At 45.1% G+C, this 26,617-nt stretch overlaps 2 protein-coding genes across 2 annotated transcripts; one reads left to right on the top strand and one right to left on the bottom strand.

Annotated features, from left to right (window-relative positions):
- Window positions 1-781: 781 nt before the first annotated feature.
- On the bottom strand, window positions 782-12,122 carry ubald2 (UBA-like domain containing 2). Its single transcript, XM_047571740.1, has 3 exons — window positions 11,795-12,122; window positions 6,470-6,526; window positions 782-4,108 (listed from the first exon to the last, which is right to left on the bottom strand). The coding sequence occupies exons 1-3, from the start codon at window positions 11,912-11,914 to the stop codon at window positions 3,749-3,751; spliced, it is 537 nt and encodes a 178-aa protein (XP_047427696.1). The 5' UTR covers window positions 11,915-12,122; the 3' UTR covers window positions 782-3,748.
- Window positions 12,123-17,510: 5,388 nt separating this feature from the next.
- Window positions 17,511-24,062, top strand: foxj1a (forkhead box J1a). The gene is made up of 3 exons (XM_047571017.1): window positions 17,511-17,867; window positions 18,545-19,177; window positions 20,815-24,062. Exons 2-3 carry the CDS (start codon window positions 18,614-18,616, stop codon window positions 21,652-21,654), a joined length of 1,404 nt encoding a protein of 467 aa, XP_047426973.1. The 5' UTR covers window positions 17,511-17,867; window positions 18,545-18,613; the 3' UTR covers window positions 21,655-24,062.
- Window positions 24,063-26,617: the final 2,555 nt, after the last annotated feature.

Consider the following 26,617-nt stretch of genomic DNA (forward strand, 5'->3'; position numbering starts at 1 on the left):
CATGTTTCTTCATTTCGGCCGCAGACGTATTAGACGCAACTTCGCTGTTACTTTAATGTGTAAAACCAAACAAAAGCAACTTTGGTGAAGCCACAACTGCAGAGGAGACACAAACTGTGTGTAAGAGTCGTGTCGTGAAACTCCTCCTGTTGTTGCCCTCAGCTGTCGGCGCTGGAGGCCAGCAACGGCGTTGCATCATGAGGGGGAAATGCTTCACTACTGCCAGTACAAGTGCACTTCCTGTTCACAGAAACACGAGGCCCAGAGCAGGAAGGGCAGACTGATGACTAAATACGAAAGGTGTGGTTACAACTCGGCCCCGGTCGCTTCCTGTCATTGAAGAATTGTACACAGAGCGGCTTTTTTTAAAGGCAGGGCGTCCTGGAAAACCTGGAATCTCAGAAACAAAACGAAAGAAAGGGACGCGCTTTTTAAACTTTCCGACCGTTTGTCCTCAGCCGCGTCCTCTTTCATCCTTTTCAAACAGCGGCCCCGTTTCTGTATTTACTCAGTCTCGTCACTGCAGATAACTCTGCACTTCCTCTTTACACTCTGCAGTCTATTACGCATCAGTTCCTCCACCGATGAGAAACAAACGCCGGCACAGTTTGACACTCTGCTCGACCACATCCTTCCTCAATCTGAAGTCTCACTGACACAAAGATCCGTTCAGCTCGTCCTCCCCCCTCAACCGTCTCTCTTTCACTCTTACAGTAAAAACCAAAACAGTGATGACACACACACACACGGCCGCAGTGACAGATGGACCCCGGAGCGAGAAGCAGATCATAACTTGTTTTATTAAACATATAAATACAAATTTCAACAAAGGAAATGAACACAAAGAAATCTCTACAAAAGAGCCATGGATTAGAACAGAGTGAATATCTGAGGGTCCATGAGAAAGTACACTGTCATCCAAGTGAAAGAGCTAAAAAAAAAAAAAAAAGGGAGGTAAATTTGTCTTTAAGAAAACCTCGCCCAGTTAGAAAACTCCTCAAAGTGGTCGGACGCATCGGCTGGACTTTAAAAACGTGGTTAGAAATTTCAAAAGAAAGGGAAAAAAAAAAAAAAGTGGAGCTAAAAAGAAAAAGAACGCGATCGGCCTCCGGAGCAGCTTGGCGCTAAGCTCGTAATCCACGCTGCAGGAAGCTCGTAGGAAAACTCCAAACCCTGCGGTTCATTCAGGACGCACAGCCACCCCCCCCAACCCCAACCCCAACCCCAACTTCCAACACACACACACACACACACTCTGCGCTACAGTAATCAACACACACACCCCGTCACCAACAACAAACCAGGCAGGAGTTGAGATTTCAGGCGCGCCGCATTTGCCTCAACTCGTCCAGAAAAGGGAGAAAAATCCGCCCTCGGGTCAGAGAGCGGTGTCAGAGCTCAGGTCTTTGAGGAAAAGGTCTGGAAAGAGCCAGACCGGCCGAGCTTAGGTGTTTCTGTGAAAACGCGTCAAACCGAGGGGAGACGTCGCAGCGTGATGGATTTAATCTGAAAAATCTCCCGCAACACAAACATGCCAAGTATTCATCTCTTTTTTTCCTCTTTTAGTCAAAGCCGAACATGTCTGTGTTCTCTGCTCTGCTGCTTAAAAAAATCAAACAAAAACAAAGCAGCTTTGAAGCTTTTCAGGGCAGATTTTTCCTTTAAATCACAGATTATTTAACAGCGAATCTGCAAAGTCACCGAGAAGCAGCTGATTGTCTGAGTGACGCTGCCCTCGGCCTCCGAACCCCCGACTCCCCCGATTCAGACAAGAGCTCCTCGCTCTTCCTCCCAAACTGGGACTTTTTGACAATTAGAAGTAGACGCTAATCTACCGTGGATTTATTTTTTTTAAAAAACGTCACAGCTAAAAGAAAAACTGGACTGAATTCATGTGTCGGGTTGAAACACTTTCCCACCCGTCCAACCAGCTCTGCGGTGCACTCCCCCTCATCGCTGTTTAAACTGGCTGATCCTGTGTGCGTCTGCAGCAGAATACATTCAGAGCGCACACGAAACACAAACAAAAAACACAGACGCGCGCGCGCGCGCACACACACGCACACGCGGCCTCTCCCATTCAGACCGGCGGAGGTAGGAGTGGTTGAGCGTCTGAAAGGTCGTGTGGAAATTCACTGAGTCGGACTCCGAACCTCTTTCGCGGAGAGAAAGATGGCGGAGGTCAAAAAGACGGAAAAGAGAAAAAAAAGGAAAAAACTGTTAAAGTTCATCAGCAGAAATCTTTTGGCTTTTTATTTACAGGAGTTCTTTTTTCTTTATTATTTGTGCCAGAAAAAACAAAAAAAAAACCTTACGTCCTCGTCCTCCTCTTATAAATGTGGCAGCTCAAATTATTGCAAACTCTACACGTCGTCTTTCTTCCCCCGGCACGGACTCCTCACCTCCCACCGCTCACCGACACCCGCTGATGTTTTAACAAGTATTCCCTCAAAGCGAATCATCCGGGTGAAACAATAATAAATGACATGTGCCGCGCCACGTTGTTCCCTGAGCCAAACAAAGATGGCGGCCACGAGCGTGACACACAGTTAAAAAAAAGAATCGACGGTTGCTGGAACGTTACAGTCTCTGATGTTTATCTGCAGGAAAAAAAAAAACGAATCCGAAACCTCGAATCCAGGAAACCGGGACTTAATCTGATCGGTCTGGTGTTTTGAGTCAAACGTTCACGTGAAATGATTCGATAAAACCCTGAGAAATTCTGGAAGATTGACTGCGTCGTCTTGACGTGTGTAGAAATTTGTTGATTGCGTGTTAAAATGACGGACTGACCAAATGTCTTCTTTTATCTAATCTACTGAAACACACAGTTTAGGATCAACGGCGTCTGGAACTGGAGAACTCATCTATGTAGTTTTCTAATCCAGCTGTTTGTCACTTCCTGCCGCCATCTTTGTTTGCATCGTCCCTCTGATTCATAATGAAAAGCACAACCTGAGGTCTTCTTCCACACAGAAGCCCAGTCGCGGTTCAGTTTCACCCCGTTTGTCGCCTTTTCGCAGTCGGTAAATGAAACCGAACTTCCACGGCTGTGCCTCTAGTAATCCGATCCAATCCTGCACACGCACACACACAAGCACACGCACACACACAAACACACACACACACACACACACACACTCTCCAATCACTTTCCGAGGCCTTTCCATTCACAACGTTTTTTTTTTTTTTTTTTGTCGATCCGAGCTCCTCTCTTCCTTTGTTTGTCTGCTGGTTATTGCTGACTTCCTGTCGGATTACGTCTTTAAAAAAACAAAAAAAAGAAAAAGAAAGAAAAATGATAACTGATCACAGAGCACTTCGACAGATCACATGGCTGCTCTCCTCAGTAAGTGCTCCGTGGGGTCCTGGACTTGGTTGCATCGGTGATGAAGAAAAAAGTTTCTGCATTGTGTGTGTTTTTATTTATTTTTGTTTTTTTAGGAGGGGGGGGGGGGGGGCTCTGAGAGTCCTGCTGTGTTCAGTTCGTCAGTGACCCCCCCACCCCGCCCCGCCCGGCCCCGCCCCATTCCTCGCCCCGCCCCCTCCAGGTTCCTCCTCGGCTCCGACGAGCCAAACCGCTCGTCTTCAGTTCAGAAAAACAAGAAGAAGAAAAACAGCAGAATCTAGCCCCCCCCCCATCCTCTCCCCCCTCCCTCCCCCTGAAACAGATTTGTTTGGCTACACTTGATACAGCCACCCATCCTCCCTCCATCCCTCCCCGTCCCCCAAAAAACCCAGCTCAGTCTCATCTCTGGCCGTGGAGCGCCGACACGACAGGGGGCTGCTGGGAGCCGCTGGGCTGCGAGACGGGGGGCCACATGGGAGTCTGTTGCATGTGGTGGTGGTGGTGGTGGTAGTGGTGGTGGTGGATGTGGTGGCCGGTGGGCGACGACGGGGGCAGCCACGCCGGCTGGTGGCTGGGCGGCGAGGACGCCCAGAAGGAGCCGAAGCCGGACGCGGAGGAGGGGGCCGGCGGGGAGCAGGCCATGGACACCTGCGAGGGGCCCGCGCCCGGGTTGCACTCGGACGCCCGCAGCTTGGAGAACATGGTGATGGCGTCGGGGAAGTTCGGGGGCGTGGCCGGAGTGTTTCTGGGAGTGCACATCTGCGGGGGGGGGGGGGAAAGACGAGAGGAGGAGATTTGAGATCAGAGGAGCGACGAAAACCAGCTTCTTTCATGTCGAGCTTCACATCTGAGAGCCTTGTGCGTGTTTTTATTTTTTTTCTTCCTGCACATGCACTAACTGATTAAATCAGCATTTTTTTTTTTATAAGTTACCAAATTGTGACGCTTATAAATTTAGCCGCCTCTGTATCGGACGCGTGTAAAGCTCGTAAAAGTGATTTGAGGCGGAGAGTTCACGCGTGGGGCAGAGGCGAGTTATGAGGGGGGATCATTAATCCAACCAAAAGCAGAACAATCCTTCAGCCGGACGCTTCCAGCGCCTCCGACCGTCATGTGACGGCCGGCGACCCGCTCGGTGCCAAGTGTCTCCAGAACATGAATTAAAGTGTAATTTTGGCGCGGAGACGCAAACAAACACAGGCATCCGGCAGCGGCCGCAAATAGAAGGGGAGATGCCTCAGCTGTGCGGCAGGAGGACGAGGGAGGGAGGGAGGGAGGGAGGGAGGCTGTATATTTAGAATAACAGACTCGGAGGTAAACATGAAATTGCACAAGCTTTTCAAAATATTGATAAATCATTATTACGCTGTGATCTGGCCAGAACGGACACGTAACAAGCAGTGAAAACAAGCAGAGTGAAATTTCTTTTTTCCATCTGTCGCATTATGTCGAACTACATATATATATATATATTTATATATCTCAGGAAGGTTGTAAAAATGTCATCTGGTCTGGATGAAATGTTTGACTAGTGTCACTGATGACTGAGTGTTGTCACCTCCACCCTGCTCATAATCAAACTTGATGGACTGGCTGCTCCTCCTGAGTCAACCTGTTGACTTCCGGATGTAACCGCAAAGATGTTCACAACAGTAAACAGTCCTGGGGTCTAAGCACGACTAACAGAAAGGACAGCCGCTGTACTGATCAGGCTTAACATTATGACCGCCTTCCTAATACTGTGCAGGTCTGTGTTGTGTCTCCAAAACACTTTGGGATCTGGTGAGTTTGGAGGTCTGGTCAACACCTTGTGCTGCTTTTCATGTTTTTCTGAGTTGTTCCCAGAACTTGAGGATGTCAGGCTGCATACTGCTGGGTGTCATGGCTACGGGGTGGGGGGGGGGTGCCTGCTCTGGTCTAGGTTGGTGCTACATGTCTAAGTCACATCCACATGAATGCAGCTCCAAACGTTTCCCAAGATGGTGAGTGTTGTTTACTTCTCCTGTCAGCGGTTTTAATGTTTTGGCTGATCAGTCGTTGTAAACGAGCCTATATTTGTTCACATGTTGTTAAACCGTGACGTTAAAAATAGCCGAACAATCTGGCAGCATCTCTCGTTTATAATAAACTCATTGACAAAGAGAAAAACTCACTCCGAACGACTACGACCGCAAAATGACCGAATTCTCAAGCAACTTCTGTGGCGGCTTCATAGTATCTGCTTCCTGCCTGAATGACTTTAATAACCTCCCGTCCATCCTTCACAGTGGTGCGGCTTTATGTCAATGAGGCCGGGAGGCTAACGCGGACCCTGTGACAACCTTAAGTTAAAGGCTCGTTCTCGCTCAAACGTGGCTCCACCAGGGTCCTGGGGGCCATGTTGGAGGAGGAGGAGGAGGAAATGGAAGCAGCTGTCTCGCAGCTGATGCTCAGCCCGCGAGACGGCTGCGGCCTCGCACTCCTCCACGGAGCCTCGGGGCGAGATGATGTCACCCAAAATAACAAACCCGTTCTTCTCAAGCTACGACGCGCTCCTCCCAGACCGACGAGCCAAAACAAAAACGACACGCCCGCCGCAGATGTCTTGCGCGCCCGGGATCAGACGGATCCCGGGGTGCAGCGCGGGTCGGGCCTGTCGGTGGTGGGATTCAGGCGTCCGCGCATGACGCTCCCCCTGATGAGTTTGTGCGTGACGTACGTTTTCTTTTATTCTTGATAGGCCGGTAATTATTTTATTACACGGCTGCAGTCGCAGATTAAACAGCTGAGCGAAGACCTCACACAGCCTCCTCCTAACAACAGAGGGATTGTTAATGTGATGTGGTTTCAAAACAGTTGAGTGAAGTGTGAAGGCTATTTCCTGCGCAGGAACTGAACGGCCTTGGAGGGGATATTTTAGCTCATTCATGAGGCCGAAAAAGAGACACAACACAACTTTTTTTTTCTTTTCTTGTTTTGCTTTGTGGGTCTTCCTGACTGAAGATGCAGCTGGAGACCAGTCCACTCTGCAGGTCAGTGGGTGCATCCGTCCCACCGCCGTCACTCAACCTCGCATACATTCGGTCTAATGCATTTTTTTTTTTTTTTCCTTCTCATTTTAGGGGAGTTAAATGCACTTACCATCTGGTGGGGGTGACCGGGGATGTTAGCCTCCTGGAAAAAAGAGCTTAGGGCCGTCTGCAGAAAGAGACAGAGGGAGAGGGAGGGAGGGAGGGAGAGAAGAGGAGGAATTATGTTTTCAGCACTTCAGCTTTGGATTTATACGAGTCAAGAACACGCAGCCCGGGAGAAGTCAAACATTTGTCTCCTTATCCTCCGAGCCCAGAGTGGAGGAGCTGCCCCCCCCTCCCCTCCTCCCTCCCCCTCCCCCCTTCACCATCAGCCCACGGGTCAGTTAACACAACGGGTCACATGATCTCAGGGGGTAAAACTATTATCTCCAGGCCCGGAGATGTGAAACAGGGCGACTGAGTGAGACTTCGGCTCGAGAAAAGAGAGAAGAAAAAAAACAGGGTTTCTGAAGAAGTGAAACTACTCGTGGACTGTAAACGTTATTAAAGACACGCACGATGAAATTAAATATGTGTTTCTGCTGTCAGAATGAGAGTGAAACCCAGCAGGGAATTATTAACCACGTTTGCAGGTTCATTCACACTTATGTCTTCTTTGGAACGATGATATTAAGTCACAAAGCAGGGTGGGGAAATATTTAGGATTTTTTTTTTTAAATAAATAATCCTCTTAAGACTTTGTACTTAGACTTGCAACAATCAGGTAATAAATCAGTAATTAATTTATCAGTCTTGATACATTGTTGCGTAAACTGTCTGGAAAAATACGTCTAGCTGAACACTACTAGACATTTAAATAAATATTCACCGCAGACGTTCTGTTTACTACAAATTTTTTTTTTTTTTAAAAAAGCCAACATTAAATAAAAGACACATTTTTAGCTTTAATTTATTATTTGTTGGGGAACACTAGAGTCTCACTGGTTCCCAAATATGAGCTCATGACAAAAAAAACAGTCTCCATCATTCCCCAAGGAAATACGTAGTGTGTTTAGACATGTGAGCTTTCTTTATCCTGTTTGACACAAAACTGTTAAGATCTCAGGTTTGTTTAGCACCACACGATAAACACTGTTTGTATTAAGCAGCCGTGAACTGACGCCGTGTGTGACTTTCAGAGAAGAAAACATGCGCTCGTCTCAAACGTTCTCTTGTTTTGCAGCGTTCTCCGGGCCGACCGGGGAGTCAACGCGGGGACGTTCTAAAATGTAAACATCAGATCTGTCCTCCGTCGCCTCGCTGCGCAAACGAGGAAATGAGTCGGCTGCTTCGTATTGTTCCTCTTTGCCGTAAACAAGGCCAAGGCCGGCGTGAACAAAAACACAGTCAATGGCCTGAGAAACAGAAACTGGGGTTTGATAAACAGAGCTGACGTATCAGAGAGACGCTGCTTCCTCCGCACACAAGAAAACATTCCTGAGGAGCTGACGGCAGCCTGATTCATTTCAGTGATGGGAAAGTGTGGGGGCCCGCGTCTGCAGGTACCAACTCATCAGTGAGAGGGTACTTCACTGTCTGTGATTGCTGTGGGAAAGTCCAGTGTCTGTGGTCTTTGAAAAGTTAACATAGCAGAGGACAAAAACCGCAATGCATTGTGGGCTTAGGGGGCAACTGGAAGGTCAGTTTACAGTGCTCGACGCCACACTTGTGTTTTGTTGTTGTCCTTTTAGCGTGTTAGCATTAATGCTAGCAATATAAAATGGTGCAATGTAGGGTTGGGTATTGGCAGGGACTTCACGATATGTATCACGATACTTGATCATGATAGAATACATTATTGTGATTTTATGATATTGCGATATATTGCAATTATCTACATAGTTCACTGAGACATTTTAAATGCAGCTTAAAATACACGTTGTACATACGTTCATCAGACGACAGTGATAATTCATCGGATAAATTGAGTCTAAAAACAATATTAATCCAAATGATTAATTTCCTTGGAAGAGGCTTGGAAGAACAATTGACCCAAAACTAGACTTTTTCTTTTAAAATCGATATTGTATCGGAAGAGAAAGTATCGCGATATATCGCCATATCGATATTTTTTCTAGTGCTGAGTCTGAAGGAGCTGCTCTTCCTTTCAGCTCAGGCAACAAACAGCTGCGTTCAACAACACCGATACAAATGACACTTTTATACTCCAGCACCCCAGCTACGCTGGTGACTTTAGGAGACCGGTCGGTAAAAAGACATCGAAAACCCGCTGCTGTTGGTGATACAGTGAGACGAACGTACCGAGACTTTCTGCTGCCGCGTTAAATTTAACGTCGCACCTTGAAGTGGCCGATTTGTGGATGGACTACCAATGTAAACAAACAATCTTTGACCCTAAAAATGGCGCTTGTGACCCACAATGCATTGCGTCAGCAATAGCTGCGTCCAGTGTCTAGTTTAGATCAAGACAGAAACTCAAGACAGGGAGCGTAAGCTTGTTTTGCAGCTCGGCGTCGCTCCATTTCGAGCCCTCTCTCCTGCCAACACTTCAGTGAATGTAATGTCACCCCCCTCCCAACTCCCTCCCCCTCCTCTCCTCACAGCCTTCCCCTCCTCCTCCCGTCTCCCTCCCCCACGCTGTGGTTGTTTGACAACAGCAGCGGCAGTGCAGGAATGCCTGCCGTACAACGTGACTCACATTTCAAAAGCGTGAAAGTGCTTCTCGGCTATTGTGCAAAGAGCCACCGAGTCCACGCTGTTCTTTGTCTCGTCTCAGTTTATTTTTCAGGTTTGGCCGAGCGTCACTCGCCGGTGACGTCGCGCCGTCGCTTCCTGCTGCCGCAAACAAACCGTTCGGATGGAAGAACCTGAAAGTCGACAACGGATGATCCAGATATGTTGCCTCACCGGGTCATGCTTCAGTCAGTGATGATTTCTACTTTCTCTCTGTGCGTCATTGCCCAAGAGTTAAAGCAATATTACTGAATACAAACTGTACTAGGCTGTTTTTGAGGAAAAGGAAGTTCCTCTTACAGTACTGAACAAAACACTACAGATATAAACGAAACCACAGCCTGTCTCACCAGCATATAATAAAAAAAAGGTAGAAAATTGATCACGTAAGAAGACGCTTTTCTTTGTTACGACTGTTTTAAGCATCTCATCCAGAAAATGATCCTCATACTGATCAATAAGATATTTTTAACCGTGCAGGTGTTTATTGTGCCATTCTGAAAAGGCAGAATCGCATAAAGATCTGTCGTATGCGCAGGGAGACGTGGCCACGCTGCTCTTGATGCATCAGCAGTTACAGTAACAACAGCGTTTGTGTACAGTTTGTCCCCTTTATTCAGCGAACACTAAAAACAGCCCGTCCCTGTCATGTGATATCAAATGAATGTGTATACTGTTGACTCCGGTTAAATCCTTCCTCTTCAAAGCTGCAAGTCTTGCTTCAATCTGTGTTTCCCCTGACGGGGTGAATGCAGTAACTGCGGTTGTGATAGCCCCGCGCCGCCTCGGGCTTCAGTCTTAGGACGCGAGATGCCTCCAGACTCGGGTCACAGCACCGAGGAAAATCAGGCCACTGCTGTCAAACGCTCACACAAACAATAGTCCGTTCACTGCGTTCAGACGCTGACAGAAGACCCCAACACTGGCGGCTTGTGCTCGCAGATCACACACAAATTTAAAAAGGCCGTCATTTAAGCTGCTTATTTACCAAGAACATGTGAAGATATGATGATTTTTTTTCTCCTTTTGGAAGTTACAACTGCAGATCAATTACCCAGCAGATTGTAATAAACATAAACTACATCAACACCTGACCCTGCTGCATTAAACACCCAACTTTCCCCAGTCAGAAGTTCCTCATCCTGTCTGAGGGTCTGGCTGTGGACCAGAAGCCTCTGACTTCTCTAAACACCCGAATCCAAACGCCCTCAGTTCCATAACACCAGGTGTGACGCAGAAAAACAGCAAACACTCACGGTCTCTCTGGCAAATACAGTTGTTACTGGGTAAAACTTAAACCCGTTTCCCTGACTCATTCACTGGACGTTCTAAGACGATGATTCAGTCAAGACTCTCTGGGCATTAGGAGGCGGCTGAGAGAAACCCTAACCCCCTCCACCCCTCCGCCGCGGATCGCCACCTGGCCGTAGCCCGGCACTGACCCGCTGAGAGGTGCAGCCTGACAGGAACCATCTGGAGGCTTTAGGCTTCGTGTCAAAGATCATTCAGGTGTCGGTCAGCTGTCCAAGACGGACACGGCTAAGAGCCACGGGCCTCTGCCCTGGATGGGAGGAGTTTGAAACTCTCACAGGGGTAAAACACTACCCCGACTATGTGGTTTTCTTATGTTTTGACTCTAAAACAGAACTATAACTTAGAAAACAGGTTAAAAAAAAACTTTAAGACGTTTGGTGATTGTGATATATGTTCAGCCCTGTGGTTATAGGGGGAGAGGTAGAAGGGTTTCAAAATGACTTGCAAGTTAATAAATGCTGAGAGAAACCAATGTTCAGTCCTGCACACATGAGACACACACTTGAAGCTTGAAGCTAACCGTGGAGCTGATAACAAAAGCTTGTGCGGCTGAAGCTAATGTTTGTTTTCATTCGTTAGTCAGTTCGCAGAACAATGTCTGATCTGATCGCACATTTCCTTGAGCTCAAAGTGTTTTCTCTCGCCCGATCGACGACCCAAAAACGCACAGACAATGGGACGTGAAGCTACAACCATTTTTTTTTCTGATTAGCAGCACGGGAAGACGGGTGCGTGAGAACAGCTGGAAGGATAATGCATCTTAATCAGTCTATATATAACTGGACAAGACCGGGATCAATGTCAGGGGCTGAGCTCTCAGCGCACAGTCTGACCTCTTTATCTGCTCCTGTACAAATGACCACAATCGCAAGTAATCTATTAACCCAACTAGCAACCACCCTTTATTTATTTATTCCCCTCCTCAGTAAATGTTAATCGCCGCTTTTCAACAGGAAGGGTTTGATTTATTGCTCCGTGTGCTGCGACAACAAACAAGCCCAACCCCGTAGTAACATGTTATCAGAGCAGACTGTATCGTAAACATCGCAACGTAAAAAAAAAAACAACACACACACCGACCTAGCCACAGTTAGCATAAAGGTTGTATAGTCCTGGCAGCAGTTGGGCTGACAACAAACCGGTTTGTAGCGGTGGAGCTTTCAATGTGAAGAATGTAAACAAAAAAAACGGCCATCGAGCCGAGCACCACGTCCTCAGGCCGGGGAGCCGAGCTTAGCTTTAGCCCCGGGAGCGCATGGTCGGTTCAGAGAGTAGACAAACTAAACGGATAAGATAGCCAGCTCACACACACAACACCGGGGTTTTTAATTACAGAGGGGAGACGTGTTTAAGATTGGTGTGAATAATGCGTCCGTCGTCGACCCACCTCAAACTGCCAGTGGGCCGCTTGTAGAAGCTGCTTCGCCTGATCCGCGGCGCAACCAGCCGTCAAAACAAACTGGTTGATCATCACTTGGTGCCTGAGTTCGTCCATATTCACAGACATGGCTGCTCCCCGAGACACTATCGACCCGCTGCGGGAAAAAAAAACTAAATGAAAAAATAAAGTAAAGCCTTCAACTGAATCGAGCCTCTTTCCTTCCTTTCTTCCTTCCGTCCTTTCTTTCTTTCTTTCTCTTTCTTCCTTCCTTCCTTCCCGTCCGTCCGTCTCCCACCGCTGCCGAGTCTCCGCAGCCTCAACAGCAACAACAATATTTTCGTGTCATCACCAACAACAAAGAGCAGCGCGCAGCTGATTGGTCCGAGGCTGTAGTAGAGAGGCGCTGATTGGCTGGCGCAGGGAAGCGTTTAAATTCACGGGTGCGTTTGTTTTCAGGCCCTGGGGCAGTCTCTGTGAGCGGGGTGGAGCGGAGCCGCAGTCAAGGAGCCCCGCCCCGCCCACCGTGGTTATCCGATGCAGTTACGCACGCGCTCTCATCCGTGTCCGTTACACTGACGTAATAAGTGATTTCATAGAGCTGATTGGCTGCTTCCGCCGGCAGACATATCATCCAAGTACAAACATAAACACACACACAAATCTCAGATCACAGATCTTGTATTTATTTTTATTGACCAATCATGCCACAAAATGAACTCGTATTAAATTAAACTTCATATTTTCAAATGAAACGAACAGGACTTAGCGTTAAACTGCATGTACACTATGACTTCCAATTATCTATTAATTTGCAAAATATTTGAACATGAATAGTTCTTTGTTTTTACAGCAGGTATAAACTAATTTATTTAAAACAAATATGAATTAAGTGCATGATTCACATGCTTGTAATGTAGATAATAAATATTTCATTATGTCATTGTATTCATGTAATATGCAAATACAAATCCAACCAATTGCACACTGAAATACTGCTTTAGCTGAAAGTAGTTTGAATTCTGCATCCGGCTGTTTGATATTGATATAAATATTAAAATTATACCCATACCTCATTTATTTTAATGGGTTTATTTCAGTAAATACATAGTAATCCACTGCTTGGTTCATGTTCTAGATGTGGCATATATCTTGAGTATCTGCACAATAAAAGAATAATGTTGTATTTAACATGTAATAATTGATAAATGTGCAGTGTGTACTGTCAACCACTAATTGTGCAGCTTACAGTCAATGCACAAGCTATATAAATACCATGTCAAAATCAAATCTGACCATTCCTTTCAGTTCTCTGTTCCCATTCGAGCTGAATGACGTTTTGTGTGTTGTCTGAGGAGTGTCTCAATTTACACATTTGCAGGAAGAACATGAAACTCTGGCGTCTCCTCTGCGGAGAGCCTTGCTGCAGGTCTGAGCGGACCACTAATCTTCTTACCATGAGAGTGCAGCTCAGTCCGGCTCGCTTTCTGCTACCGGGGCTGAATAATTCAGCTGTGCTGCACATGTGACACACAAGGACATATATTATGTATGTTTGGAGGGCGGAGGCCTCGCAGATCCTGAAGACGTCCTGACAGTTTCAGGTGTGAATCCATACATTCATCCATTTAACGCTGAATAAATTCTCATGTGAACATTACAGCATGACTTCAACCTCATACGACACTTGTGTTGTGACATGTGAGCGCATTTAATGTTGCTAATGTCTTATTTCAGGTTAGCTAAACATGAATTATAAAATGCTTCAAAGCTCATATTTAAATGTTTTCTAAAAGTTTGTCAGGGGAGATGTTTTTGTTCCTTATCTGGGATCAAAACGTGACAAATGCTTAGCTTTTAGTTTACGCTATTTATGTGCAAATTACATGGAAATGTTGTATATACAGACATGCAAAAGCTCTCGGTGTGTTAGCTTGATTTAGCGCTTCACTAAAACTGATGCCTGATGTTTACACTTAAATATTCAAATAGCACAATGCTTTTAAGCTGAACCATTTGTTCCAGTGGAAATATTCTTCCAGCTTTAGAAGTATATTCAAACTTGAGCCTGATGTATTTACCTTTGAGGCTCTGCTACAGTCTAAGATAAACTTTTTGGACAACGTTTGGCTGTGCAGCGTCAGTTTATAACGAGGGAGTCGCACTGATTTTTATGTTATATTCTGTTTTCTGATATTCTGTTTATATGGACACCAGGAGAACGGCGATTATCATAAACAGCAGTAAACCAAACCACCGTACAGCGCATACAGTGAACAGGCCCAGCAGAGAGCAGACGGATGGAAACTATCCTTCAGTCATTGTGTGGGAGCTACAGGTGTCAGACTAAAAGCCTTTAAAGGTTATTCTGTTGGCTTCCTGTTTCCCGGAGCTGTTGTTCAGTCTGTTAAAGGTTCACGTGGGGGTCATTTCTCCACCACCAAAATAAGAACATACAGTGAGGAGGCGGAGCTTGAGTTGATGCTCTGCAGTGAATCATTAACGCCGGTCTGTCTTCACCGACTGGACTTTGTCATGAGGAGTGCCCCGCACCAAAACACAACATGTGGACATCATAAAAATCCCTAAGGATAAATAAAGTATCTGTCTAATCTAATCAAACACTCAGTTACAAGTACTGTGAAGTAAAAGCAGCATTTCTAACTAAATGTAAATACTTTTTATGTTTCTGAGGCTGGTAATTGTTTTCATTTAAAGTTAAGGCCTCTGTTTAGTTCAGCTAATGATCCCGAAGTTTTAATGCAGTCATCTGTTATTAGATCAACAACTTCTCTGTTTGGTTTAGAACAAAAACAGAGAAGTCATGTCATATATTGTGATTCCAGGCTTTCAAGTGAGATGAACTAAAAGCAACTGAAGAAACATGTACTACATGTTTTTAATGTTTTATATTCTGTATGTTGAGCCGGTTCCTCCAGACATGATGTCCTCATGTCTCTAATAATATAGTCCAATCAGCATCGAGCCCTTTTCTATGGCGCGCTGCAGTCTCTCCTCGTGTGAAGCGACCTTGGGTACCTTATATAAATCCACCCTATTATCATTATTATTATTATTATTATTATTATTATTATTATAGATGTTGCAGCAGTTCACACAAATCGTTCTCATAGACCCTCAAATTAGTTTAAAGCAATGCAATCCCAGTGAGTGCTGGGGGGGTCCCAGAGTCAGGAACACGTCTGATTTCAACAATTTACATTAATTTATAATATCCTACAATGTGATTTTGTTTTTAAACTGAAACAGATGATTGTGACAAATCCACTTCAAAGCTGCTGAAATGATAAATGGCAACATCTAGTGGTCACTGGTGGTATTGCTGCAAGCGTTGAGCAGAGAGAGAAAAAAAAAAGCATTAAAAAAGTTTAATGTGACAATCTGTACCTAGCCTGCTGTTAATTTACCTGTTGAACAACTCACATTACCAAGACCATAGCGAGAGGGGTTCTCTCTGAGAGACTGAGCAAAATGTTGCCTCTCGATGTGAAATGTATCTCAACAATTGGAGTTTGGCGCCACCTTCTGTCCAATAGCAGGTGTTACATCAAACTGAGAACAATTTTTCTCATTTCTGTTCACCGTTCTTTAAACTGGTCACGGTCACAGTTAACCCACCTCCAGACCGGGTGCTTTATTGAACCAGCAAATAAATTAACTGAAATAATGAAAATAAAATCCCTTAATAAAGCCTTTAAATCAGTTGGTGGACACTGGTGCGCCATTTTCATTCATTTAGTCTCTTTGTGGTCATTTAGTCGCTATTTTAGAATAGATTTGTGTATTTATAGTGATCTTGAGTCTTTGTAGCCGCCTTTGTGTCTTTATGTGGTCATTTTCAGCGTCTTTAAGGGCTTGACACGCTCAGTTTTGGTGTATCTATTGTTCTTTGGGTATTTGTAGGGGTTGGATAATTGTTGTGGTCACTTATAGTCATTTTGTGATAGTTTTGTGGGTTTTTTTCTTTTGTTTTTTTAAACAACCATCTTGCAGTTTTGTAACCTTGGTTTTACAGCTGTTTCGTGTCTACCTGCGGTCATGTTCAATGTCTTTCTAGGTGTTTCTGGTCTGTAGCTGCTTGTAGCTCTTTGTGGAGTTTGTGTGGTCCTTTCGTGTGCTAATGCAGACACCGAGGCTTGGTGCAATCATTTCGTCTCTCTTTGTGGTCCTTTTGTGCCTTTGTGGGTGTCTTGCACCTTTGCTGGACTTGTTTTGCTTCACGTCGTGACCATTTTGTGACTCCCTGTAGCTGGTTTGTGTATTGTTTTCATCGTCTTGTGTCTCTTTGTGAAGACCTGTGCCGTGTAGCCCCCTTCACTAATCACTCCTCTGTGTTTCTGTCTGTCTGTCAAGTCCACTAGCAGCCTGCCTCCGGCTGCATCCCTCTTTGTAATCCCCCGTCGCAGTCCTGCGTGGAGGCCAGCCCTCCCCGACCGTCTGTGAGGTTACCGTGCTTGGCTGCTCCTGGCTCTGACCTTTGACCTCTGCTGGAGGAGATGCGATGGAGGACCGAGCGCCGTCTCAAGACTCCGACATGAAGGAGGTGTTCGCGTCTGGTGGGCTGACCCTGGAGGGTGCAAACACAATGAGTCCCTTTTTAATATTTCCTTTGATTGTTTGGTTTGGAAAAATGCTCAGGTTCAATTCCAGGCTGAGAAAAGAACGAGTTTTAATTGTTTACCTGAGTTACACATACAGATGTTCATTGACTTCTTCCGTTTTTATTTTTAAGACACGTCCCACACAGACGCACCAGAGGACAAATAACTTTTCGATCCCTGCTCTCGCCTGTGCGGCGGTGGAGATGAGACCGCGACAGCCTCTTTGAAGAGATGTCAGGACTCAGAGATGAGGAGGCCTTTTTATTGCTTTACAGTTGCCTTTGTGAGGGGCCTCAGGAAACCAGTCAGCCACACTAACACAACGCTCAAGGGGCCAAACCTTTTTGTTTTGTCTTTCGCTCCCTTTCTGCCTTATGAACAAAAGTGAATTCCTTCACACGCGCCTCCCCCTGTAAATCCAAACGCCGGGTCCAACCTTTGGTGTGGTTTGCATTACACATAATCTGAGATGATGCGGTTGCGACCACACTGCAGAAAGCTTTGAAACGCCTCCCGTCTGTCTGACACGATCACATCATTAAGCCTGATGTTTAGTCGGGACCACAGGTGAGTCTGAGAGGCAGGCAGGTGACTCGTGGAAGAGGAGAGAATTAAAATCTATTTTCTGTTACTGGATTTTTTAAAAAAAGTTTTAATTTATTTGATTTTTTAATAGAAACTGGATCGTTTGAATGACTGATAGAGGGGAAAAAATCCTTATTTGAGTCTTGTTTAATTTAGATTTAATTCATTTTCACATATAATACAGATAAAACAAAATATGCTACAAAAAAGCTATAATAAACTGTAATCTGTATTATACACTACAAAGACTTCACAGTGTTTTTAAATAAAATTAAAATTGATTTTCAAATGTTTAAACTCTACAGTTGTAGCTTATAGTTCTAGGTTCTAAGTCTAGTCAGAGCTTGAGTTTAAAAAATGCACACCACAACTTGTGACAAGATCAAAATATTATAATCGTTCAGATTTCATAAAAAAAAAGGTAAGGAGCAGTAAAGTGCCAAAGCATGTCCCCTGGAGGGGCCCCGGGCCTCAGTTTGAGAACCAGCACGGCAGCAGCCTCAGTTGACTTGAGAGTGATTAAAAATGAAGCGCTATAGAAACCAAGAGGCCAATGGAGGAACGGGAAGCTGTTTACAAGGGGGTGTACCGTTTCTATGGTTGCTGGACAAACCTCCTGCACCAGGTATTAAACTCCCTGCCCGCTGACAACCGTTATAAAGACCTCTGCAGAGGAGAAGAAGCGCCCGACGGAGCGCCAAACTCAGACCACAGGAATTTTTGTCCCCTTTTCCTTCTTTCTCTCACTCGCCAGAAGACAACAGGTGCACAGCAAGAACAAAAAAAAAAAAAAAAAAGGGCTGAGACTGAGCATTCAAGAAGAGCTGCCCGTTTGGGATTTAAAAGTCTCTAGTCAACAAAACAGCCGAGAGAAGGTGAGTCTGGATGTTTGTCTGAAGAGGATCTCATTATTTATTCTCTGATTTATTATTAAAACGCTACAGCTTTAGGAGGCCTGAAATATCCTGCTCTGGGTACGCAAATAAATAATGTAACATCGTGAAAAAAATATATAGACTATATATATTTCCATATATTTGCAATGGTAGTAGATACTATATTCAAGACCCTAAATAACTGCTTTTATATATTTTTAAATTATATTTTTGGTGCGCTTAAGCACAAATGCGAATGTTATGCGTGAAAACGCCACGATTGCGTAAATTCTATCAACGATCCTGTGTGATACAACAGTTTGATTAGTTTTTAACCTTTTTTACCACCTGTGGGTGAGCTTAAGCGCTGGACGCCGTTGGTGGTGATGGTGCGCGCTCTTCCCGGCGCTGAGCGTCAAGTGCGCCACAGAGTTATTCCGGAAAGTTCTGAAAACACAAAAGGTTCTTCAGCGCATCAAGACGAAGGGTTTCAGATTTTCGGAACGTGTCACAGCTTTGGCTTTCGCGTTAATCAGGTGACAGACGTGTTAAATTATTTAAATGAGAACGGGAATGAAACGCCGTTCGTTTTACGCACACAGAGGCCCTGTTTTCAAATTAGGCCATCCTTGTCTGTCCCTTTGTTGAAGTTAAATGTATATTTTCGGTCCTGTCAGGCGGTGGCAGGGGGAGACGGACAAGGAGCTGCAGGGTGACAGAGAGGTGTGTTGGAGGGAGAGAGAGCCATGCTGTCTCTGAGCTGCGCAGACCCCTGGCCCGAAGGCTCCGTGGGGCTGGAGGAGGAGGTGGTGACCGCCGCTGCCCAGGCCGAGGAGCGGGACGGCGTCGGCGGCAACAGCAGCGTTATCAGCTGCTGCGGCTCCGTCAACCTGGACGACAGCCTGACTAGCCTGCAGTGGCTGCAGGAGTTCTCCATCCTCGGTGCCAACGTGCCGCAGCAGGCCCACCACCAGCCGCACCTGCTCGGCCAACAGCAGCTGGGATCCGACGCGCCGTCCTCCCCTCTGGCCGGGGACCCCGCCTCCATCGGGATGCCCCTTACCCCGGGGAAGCCCACCGCCGCGGCCTACAGCAGGATGCAGTCCCTCCCCGGTATCGTCGCGCACGGCCACTGTCCGGACGAAGTGGACTACAAGACCAACGCGAACATCAAGCCGCCATACTCGTACGCCACTCTCATCTGCATGGCCATGCAGGCCAGCAAGAAGAGCAAGATCACGCTGTCCTGCATCTACAAGTGGATCACTGACAACTTCTGCTACTACCGCCACGCTGACCCCACCTGGCAGGTGAGGGACCACACACACACACACACACACACACACAGGCACACAATGCATCACACACACACTGTATTCAGTGCACCCATTAGGGAGGATGTGCTGTTTCCAACACTCATCCATTGTGTGAAAATGAGTTCCTCTCAGGTCTCTGGGGTCAGATCACAGCTGGATTAGTTTCTATTTGAAGAAACAGTTAGAATACACTGAGAAGTCTGCTGCCACACAACGAGGAAACACTGGTGACTTTGTGAGTTATTAATGTTTCCCAGACCAGTTACAGAAAACACACATTAAACACTTTATTCCTTTTGTTTTTAAGCATTAATCAACCATGTGAACAGATGGGAAGTTGATTCCACCAAAAATGCTGCAGGAATTTTCCAGAAAAGTTTAATTTTGCCGGATAAATGATTGATGGAGTCGTTAGCTGTACTCCCGCGTATCAGCGCCTAGCTCAGACATTTCAGAGCATTTTGTTATTGTAAAGCAGCGCATGGGGCAGATAATATTTAACAAAGGTCACCGGGTCACTGCTCTATTTAGACTTCAGTGAAGGAAGGGGGGAGCGAGCTGGATGACTGCAGGAGTACATGGCGCATTAATGTGATGGATGGTGCTCCGCCGTGTGTACTTCCTGTACTGACGGCCTCACGCACAAACATTGTTTCAGTTGCCTACTTTTGCAACAAGTTCGCAAGGAATCCATCATGACATCCTTTTAAGAAGGCAAATAAGCAGCAATGACCACAGTAAAAAACTAACAACAGAAAACACAACATCTATATATATATAAATATATATTGTTAACATGACATGATTGGTTGGGAGACACAGAATCCATTTCTAGTTTCTCACCCAGTATCTTTTCTATTTCTTATAATATACTAGACCAGGGACATTTTAGCTTATGACATGTCCAGTAACAATGAGTTAGAGCATAGGTCTTCAACTGGGGCTATGCGACCCCTAGGGGGTCCGTGGAGGTACTGCAGGGTTGGTCGCCTTTATCTTTAGTTGATTAGACATTTTGTGTACATTGTTTTTCATTTTCCTCCCACCCTGCTGTTGCACATGTTACAAATAAAAACATGAATATTTGGACCTGAGTGTTATTTGATTAGCTTAATATTGAATGCAAAATTATAATAATAATAATATATTTATAAATGGCACTATAGGCCGAGTTGAATGTAGATATATGGGGGTTGGGGTCCCTATTTAATCTCTCCAGTTTTGGGGATTGTTGCTGCTCAATGGATATTTGGACAATGAGTTTTTAACATTCAGACAGACAGAAGATAAGAACATCATTTGTATAGTATAAACGGTAATACATTGATCTTAATCAAGTGTATACGTCCTCACATTTTGAATAAATGGTGATGGGGTTAGGGGTTAAGCTATCTTTATGCAGAGTCGATGTCAATGATTCCCCTTGCCTCCTGTCTTTATGCTAAGCTAAGATAAGCTAAGCTAACAAGCTGCTGGCTGTAGCTCCAGATTTATGGCACAGGCATGGGATCAATCTACTCTTTGCGAGAGAGTGAATGAGCTCAGTTATTTAAAATCTAAAATCAGCAAATGTTCAAATAATGTAAACTAATATCTTATATTAAAATTTGCATCGGTATTATTTTTTTTAGAACTCTATCCGACACAACCTGTCGCTCAACAAGTGCTTCATCAAGGTCCCGCGACAGAAGGATGAGCCAGGTAAAGGGGGTTTCTGGAAGATCGACCCTCAGTACGCCGAGCGCCTCCTGAGTGGTGCCTACAAGAAGAGACGGATGCCCCCCGTCCAGATCAACCCGGCCCTGCAGAACCGGCTCAGGATCAACGTCCAGCCCCAGTCCAGAGCCTCCTGCGGCCCTTCAGGAGGTCAGATCGGCCTGTGCATCAACCCAGAGTCCCAACGGCTTCTCCGGGAGTTTGAAGAGGCGACCGGTGCTGACCAGAAGTGGGACCCCCATCTGGCTGAGGGGACCATGCTGGGGTCCTGGCCGGTGGTCAGGGGAAGAGGCGGGCACAAGAGGAAACAGTTGGGTTCCAGAAATGGTGGCGCCAAAGTCCCTCGACGCTCCAGCTCCCCGCTGCTTCCCGTGGACGAACAGAAGGAGATCGGACCGCTGAAGGGGGACTTTGACTGGGATGCCTTGCTGGACTCGGCCCTCAGCGGGGAGCTCAGTTTGGAGGAGGGAGAGCCTCTGAGCCCCATCATGAAAGAGGAGGACCTGACGGTGAGGGGGACCCACATCTCCCCCATTGAAGCCCCCACAGGGGCTAACCGGAGGAGTAATGACGTGTCTGACTTTGATGAGGAAACCTTCCTCGCCACAGCCTTCCTGGAGAGCCCCTGGCCAGAAGAGGAGGAACAAGGCCCCAGCGATTTCCTCTGTACCTCCACCGTCAACCTCGACCAGCTGTTTAACCTCGAAGACTCATTAGGAGGAGACCCCAGCACCCGGATTGACACCCTTCTTTGAGGAATAATTGCTTTCTCAACTTATTAGGGAATAACTTTATTTTTTTTTACACGCATGAAACATTTATTGTCCTTTTCCAAAATGTCCGAAGTATTTTTAACAAAGATGAACAAAGATGCCACAACGTGCAGCAGCAGCAGTTCCCATCGAGAATCTACGTCAAATCTACATAAAACATGAAATGACTTGACAAATAAAAGCAAATTTTGAGAACAAGGGCCTCAGCACACATCGTAAAATAGCCTGTTGGAGGCGAGTGTTGGCGTATGCAGGGCTAGTTGGTGAAATACAGCAGCTAGCGAGATTACTGCTAACACATGAACAAGAACAGGTACAGGCTACTAATGCTAGTAACATTAGCTTCCGTTTTCTCTGCTCTTCCTTTTGGTATTTTGTCCACCCAAGAATTCTACTGAATAGAGTAAAAATGAACTCGTATCCAACAAGTTAGCTTCCTGTCAGTTAGCTACGTGGATCCACAGCCACTACTCAGTCCCGCTGCCAATTTCTCCCAGTGGCCACTTGTGGTACTACAGGAACCACTATTGAAAATAAAAAAACAACCTTAAACGAGGGGAATGATAACTCTATATAACAACTAATATTTGCAAAACTTTTTTGGGCTAATGCACATTTGCAATTTTAACAACAAATAATAAATAATGATAAACATTTGTTCAAGTGAATGGCACTGTACCGTAATCTCATACCCATTTTGCATCATATTAAGTTAGCAAACGGCTATGAGGAGGTGGGGAAGCTAAGCTAACTAGCATGTTAACTGGTAGCTAAGTATCATATATGGCAATTCAGCTAAACTAGATGTTTAACTGAATGTTTAGCTAAAAATAGGCAGTAGCTTTCTCCATTTTGGATTCTCCCGCTTTCCGTTCTTACAAACGTCAGCTCTGCTGAGATGTGTTTCTACTACTCAGTTGTACAAATCTACTTCGCTATTTTAAGTTCATGTCATGGGACAGGAGGTTAAGATGGCAATGACTCAATAATTTCTGAACACTCAGGCTGAACAATCTCTAGAAGGGATTCCAGATGAATAAATACTAATATTAATACTATAACTACTACTTAAGCTATATAGGAAGCAAATGTAGTTTGTGAAGAAGCTGATCATATTAAAATTCAGTGTTTTGCTTTTAACTACAAACTTAAACTCACCTGAGACTTCCATGTGTGCTCTCTTATGGCACTTTCTAGTGCCATGTCGGATACATTTTTATTCCCCACCGCAAGACCATAAGTTCCATAGGGAAGAATCACAGTAAAACTTCACAGTTTTAAATACTGCTGAGACCACACTACACGGTCTCTGTTTACATTGTGTGTATTTTATTTGAAAAACACATGGCTCTCAGTGAGATTTCCAGTGGACAAACTGATCCTTTTTGTTTTTTTAAAGTGAAATAAGTAGGTGTAAGGCCTATGATCGGTAGAAATGGACTCCTTTGTTGTTTTAATACACGTGTAAAGACTGTGACAGGAGCACTATGATAATAAATACTGAGATATTTGCCAAATTATGTTTAGTGTAGGAGTGATTTACGGAAATAGTTTTTTCGCTGTGTGGGATTTTTGGTACTAACTGTTCTCCGTCAAGATAAATCAGACTGAAAAACTTCTTGTAGTACTGAGAGATTGCTGTCATCCTTTCTTTCTGTCTTTCATTCTTTCTTTCCTTTTTACGAGGACAAATCTCAGTTCCATGGAGTGAAAGTTAAAATGGACACGAAACGGCTCGGGGGCAAAATCTTCCAACAAAGAACTATTAGGAGCTTAAAGTGCTCACTTTATAAAGGCCGTGGTGCCTTGTAAATGAATACCTGACCTTCTATGTGCCAAGAACAACACTTGGGACTCAACAGGGTGACAGTGTTAAGAGGTTGTGGGGTTTATACATATATATGTATGTATACACACATATTACAAAGAGGAAACATCTTTTTCTGTATTGGCACATGAGAAAGGAGTTGTTGGTGCATGAACAATAAGAAATATCTCGCTGGATACGGACTAATCAAACCAAATCACTCCGTATGAAGACACCCTTTACTCTTGAGTAATTTTCCTCTGAAGTGTGTGAAAGTGCAATCAGTGTACAGTGCGTCTTGTTATATTGTACATTCAGTTGTAGGAGTCCATTCATGCAGTTTACTTTAGAAAGTTTAGTTTGTGTATTTTGAGGGAAAAAAGCAACCGCGGTTGTATATTAGCTCTTCTCTATATAATAATAATAACATTTAAAACCATGTTAATGGCATTTTACCTCATGATTGGTTCTGTAAGCAAATGCTGACGTGAGAGACACTGTAGGACTATGCAGACTTTAACTTCCCTGTTTTCATTTTATTTTCCACTTTTCTTTGACAATAAAAAAAAAAAGTTTTACTGGATCTTGTTTATCGAACTGAAATGTTTTCTTATTTATTTATTTATTTTTGTCGTCGTACGCGTCTTCTGTGGGTGGGTTTGCCACCTTTGGTTCAAAAAGTGCTGAAACACCTCAGCATCTCTTAGATGGGTTCACGTGAAATTTGATTTAGATATTAGTGGGTACCCAGAGGATTAATTCATGTGACTTCAACGATCCTCTGACTTTAACTTCATCAACTCAGTGAATTCGTGTGAAATTATATTCAGGTATTCATGGTACCAATGGCTCTTTTTTTTTTTCCTTTTTTTTTCTACTAATTTACTTATGCGACACCTGTAGCTGGATTGCTATACAGTTTCTTATGAACATCCATGGATCTCAGAGGATTAAATCTCGATTTTGGTGATCATTTGAGGTTGGCACTTGAGTTTCAGAGTGAAATACCTTTAGCTTTTTAAATAGATCAGCTTGAAATTCGATCTTCTTAATAGTTTTTTTTACAATTCCCAAAGTGGTGATCCTTTGACATTTTCTAATATTTCATTTTTACTACTTCACTTCTGGATTGAACCACATCCACAGCTATGATTTGATGTTTCTTAGTGAAAACTATTGAAAACATTGGGATGTCTAGAGGGTACGCCCCCCTGAGTGGCCAAAACATGGTGAAATGTATCAGTAAATACAACGAGGCCGGAAAAAATGTGGATTATCAGATCAAATTAAGGACAATTAGACTCAACAATGATCCATACGAAGTAGTATGGATTTGAAAAGTCGATTAGCCCCAGTTTTAGTTAGTTTCAGTTAGTTTTAGGTAATTTCAGTTATGATAAATGTAGCTAAATAAAAGATGCTAATGCTAACTAGCTGTAGTAGTGCAGCAATCCATTTACTTCTCTTGTCTTTGACAGCTGGTGATATACGTTTTTTTGAATGTGTTGGTGCAGTCAATCGCACGACAGGTCTTCACCTTTTTTTAAAAATTAATTTTACCATTTAGACGCTATTAAAGCCTATGATTCAATGCTAATGCTGCTAATCTCCACGTTCAGCTGTCACTTTTTGCCGTAACCATGGAGACTTCACTAGCTGTGACGTCACGTGCATACCCTCTTTTGGCATAAAATGTATTTCAGATAGACTTTTGTCTTTTATTTCGTCCAATACTTTGACCTGTGGCCTTTATAAAACACCACGTACTAACACGCTAGTGTACAATGGTGAACATACCTGCCAAACACCAGCATGTTGTCTCTTTCGTTGTTAATTGTCAATGTTAACATGCCTGACGCAGCCTCACAGGGCTGTTACATGGCTGCATGTCTTGTTTTCTTCTGCTTGCTGTCTCTTCACCCCTCACCCCCCTCTGCTTTAGTGTTCCTGGGTCCAAGATTTACGTTGGTCTTTTCCTGCTCATCTCTTTTGGGCCCTTGCTGTGATCAGGCAGTGGATGGGTAATAGTAGCAGGGGGTGGCTGGGTTTCTCTTTCAGGGCTTTGTCTGTGCTCAGTCACACTCTTGTTCCCTATGGCGCTTGGATCTGTGGTCCTTCATTGGGTCGGTGTGGGGTCTAACGGGGACAAGTGTCCCACGGCCCCATATATCACCGCCTGTCTGCCTGGCTGTAGACCACACCGTCTCTCTCTGACCCTGCGGCAGATTAGCAAGGTGGCTCACGTTCAGAGGGTCAGATGAATAGCGGCGGTAATCAAATGCAAATATGTAGAATTTAAGAAGCCTGCGTCCCCCCGGGGTCGTGAACAGACAGGCTCGTTCTCAGAGAGCCTGTCCGTGGCCACTGATGAGGTAATGAAGGACGGAGATAAAGTAGTGTAACGCTACACCTCTGTATGATGGACACCCTACACTCCACGGGAAGAGCAGGATCCTACATCTTCATGCCCAGCCCGAGTTCTTTTTCCTGGAAAGGAGAGCTGAAGTTTCCCCTTCCCCACCTCCCCCCACCCAGGCACAGCTCCCTGCAGGCCCCCCTGGACAGCTATTACCTGCTGGACGTGGCTCTCCAGCTGGATTGCACAGGGCTCATAATTATAATGCGGCAGGCCGGTTAGATGAGAGGCCCGTGGTAACCTGACGCAGGTATTATTCTCTGGCCTTGCTGACGGCCGCAGGTAAGAGGAGCCTCCAGGTGAAACGCTAACCCCTGGTACGTGTTCCAACCGAGAAATGCTGCAAACTGAAAGTGCTAAACGCCAACACCTGATGTGGCCGAGAGGACGATGCAGCCATTCATCGTAGAGTTAAACCGATGTGAGCGTACAGGTAGCAATAAAATAACTTTGTTCAGTTCTTTGATTTATGCGCATCGAGCAGGCATAACTTCATGACCACCTTCCTAATATGGTGTTGGTCTCCCTTGTGCCTCAGAAACAGTTGTCATCAGAAAATGGACATGGGCCTTCTGGGCCGTCCTACAGGTTAGAGTTAGAGTTAGTTGGTCTTGTTTTTGTGTGTCTGCCTGATTACAGGCTGCATACTGATGGGGATGACTGCTAGCATCAAGGATTGTCAACACTAAGGGGTGGGAGTACCTGGTCTGGTCTAGGTAGGT

Source organism: Mugil cephalus, chromosome 20, assembly GCF_022458985.1.
Source record: "Mugil cephalus isolate CIBA_MC_2020 chromosome 20, CIBA_Mcephalus_1.1, whole genome shotgun sequence".
Classification (NCBI taxonomy): domain Eukaryota; kingdom Metazoa; phylum Chordata; class Actinopteri; order Mugiliformes; family Mugilidae; genus Mugil; species Mugil cephalus.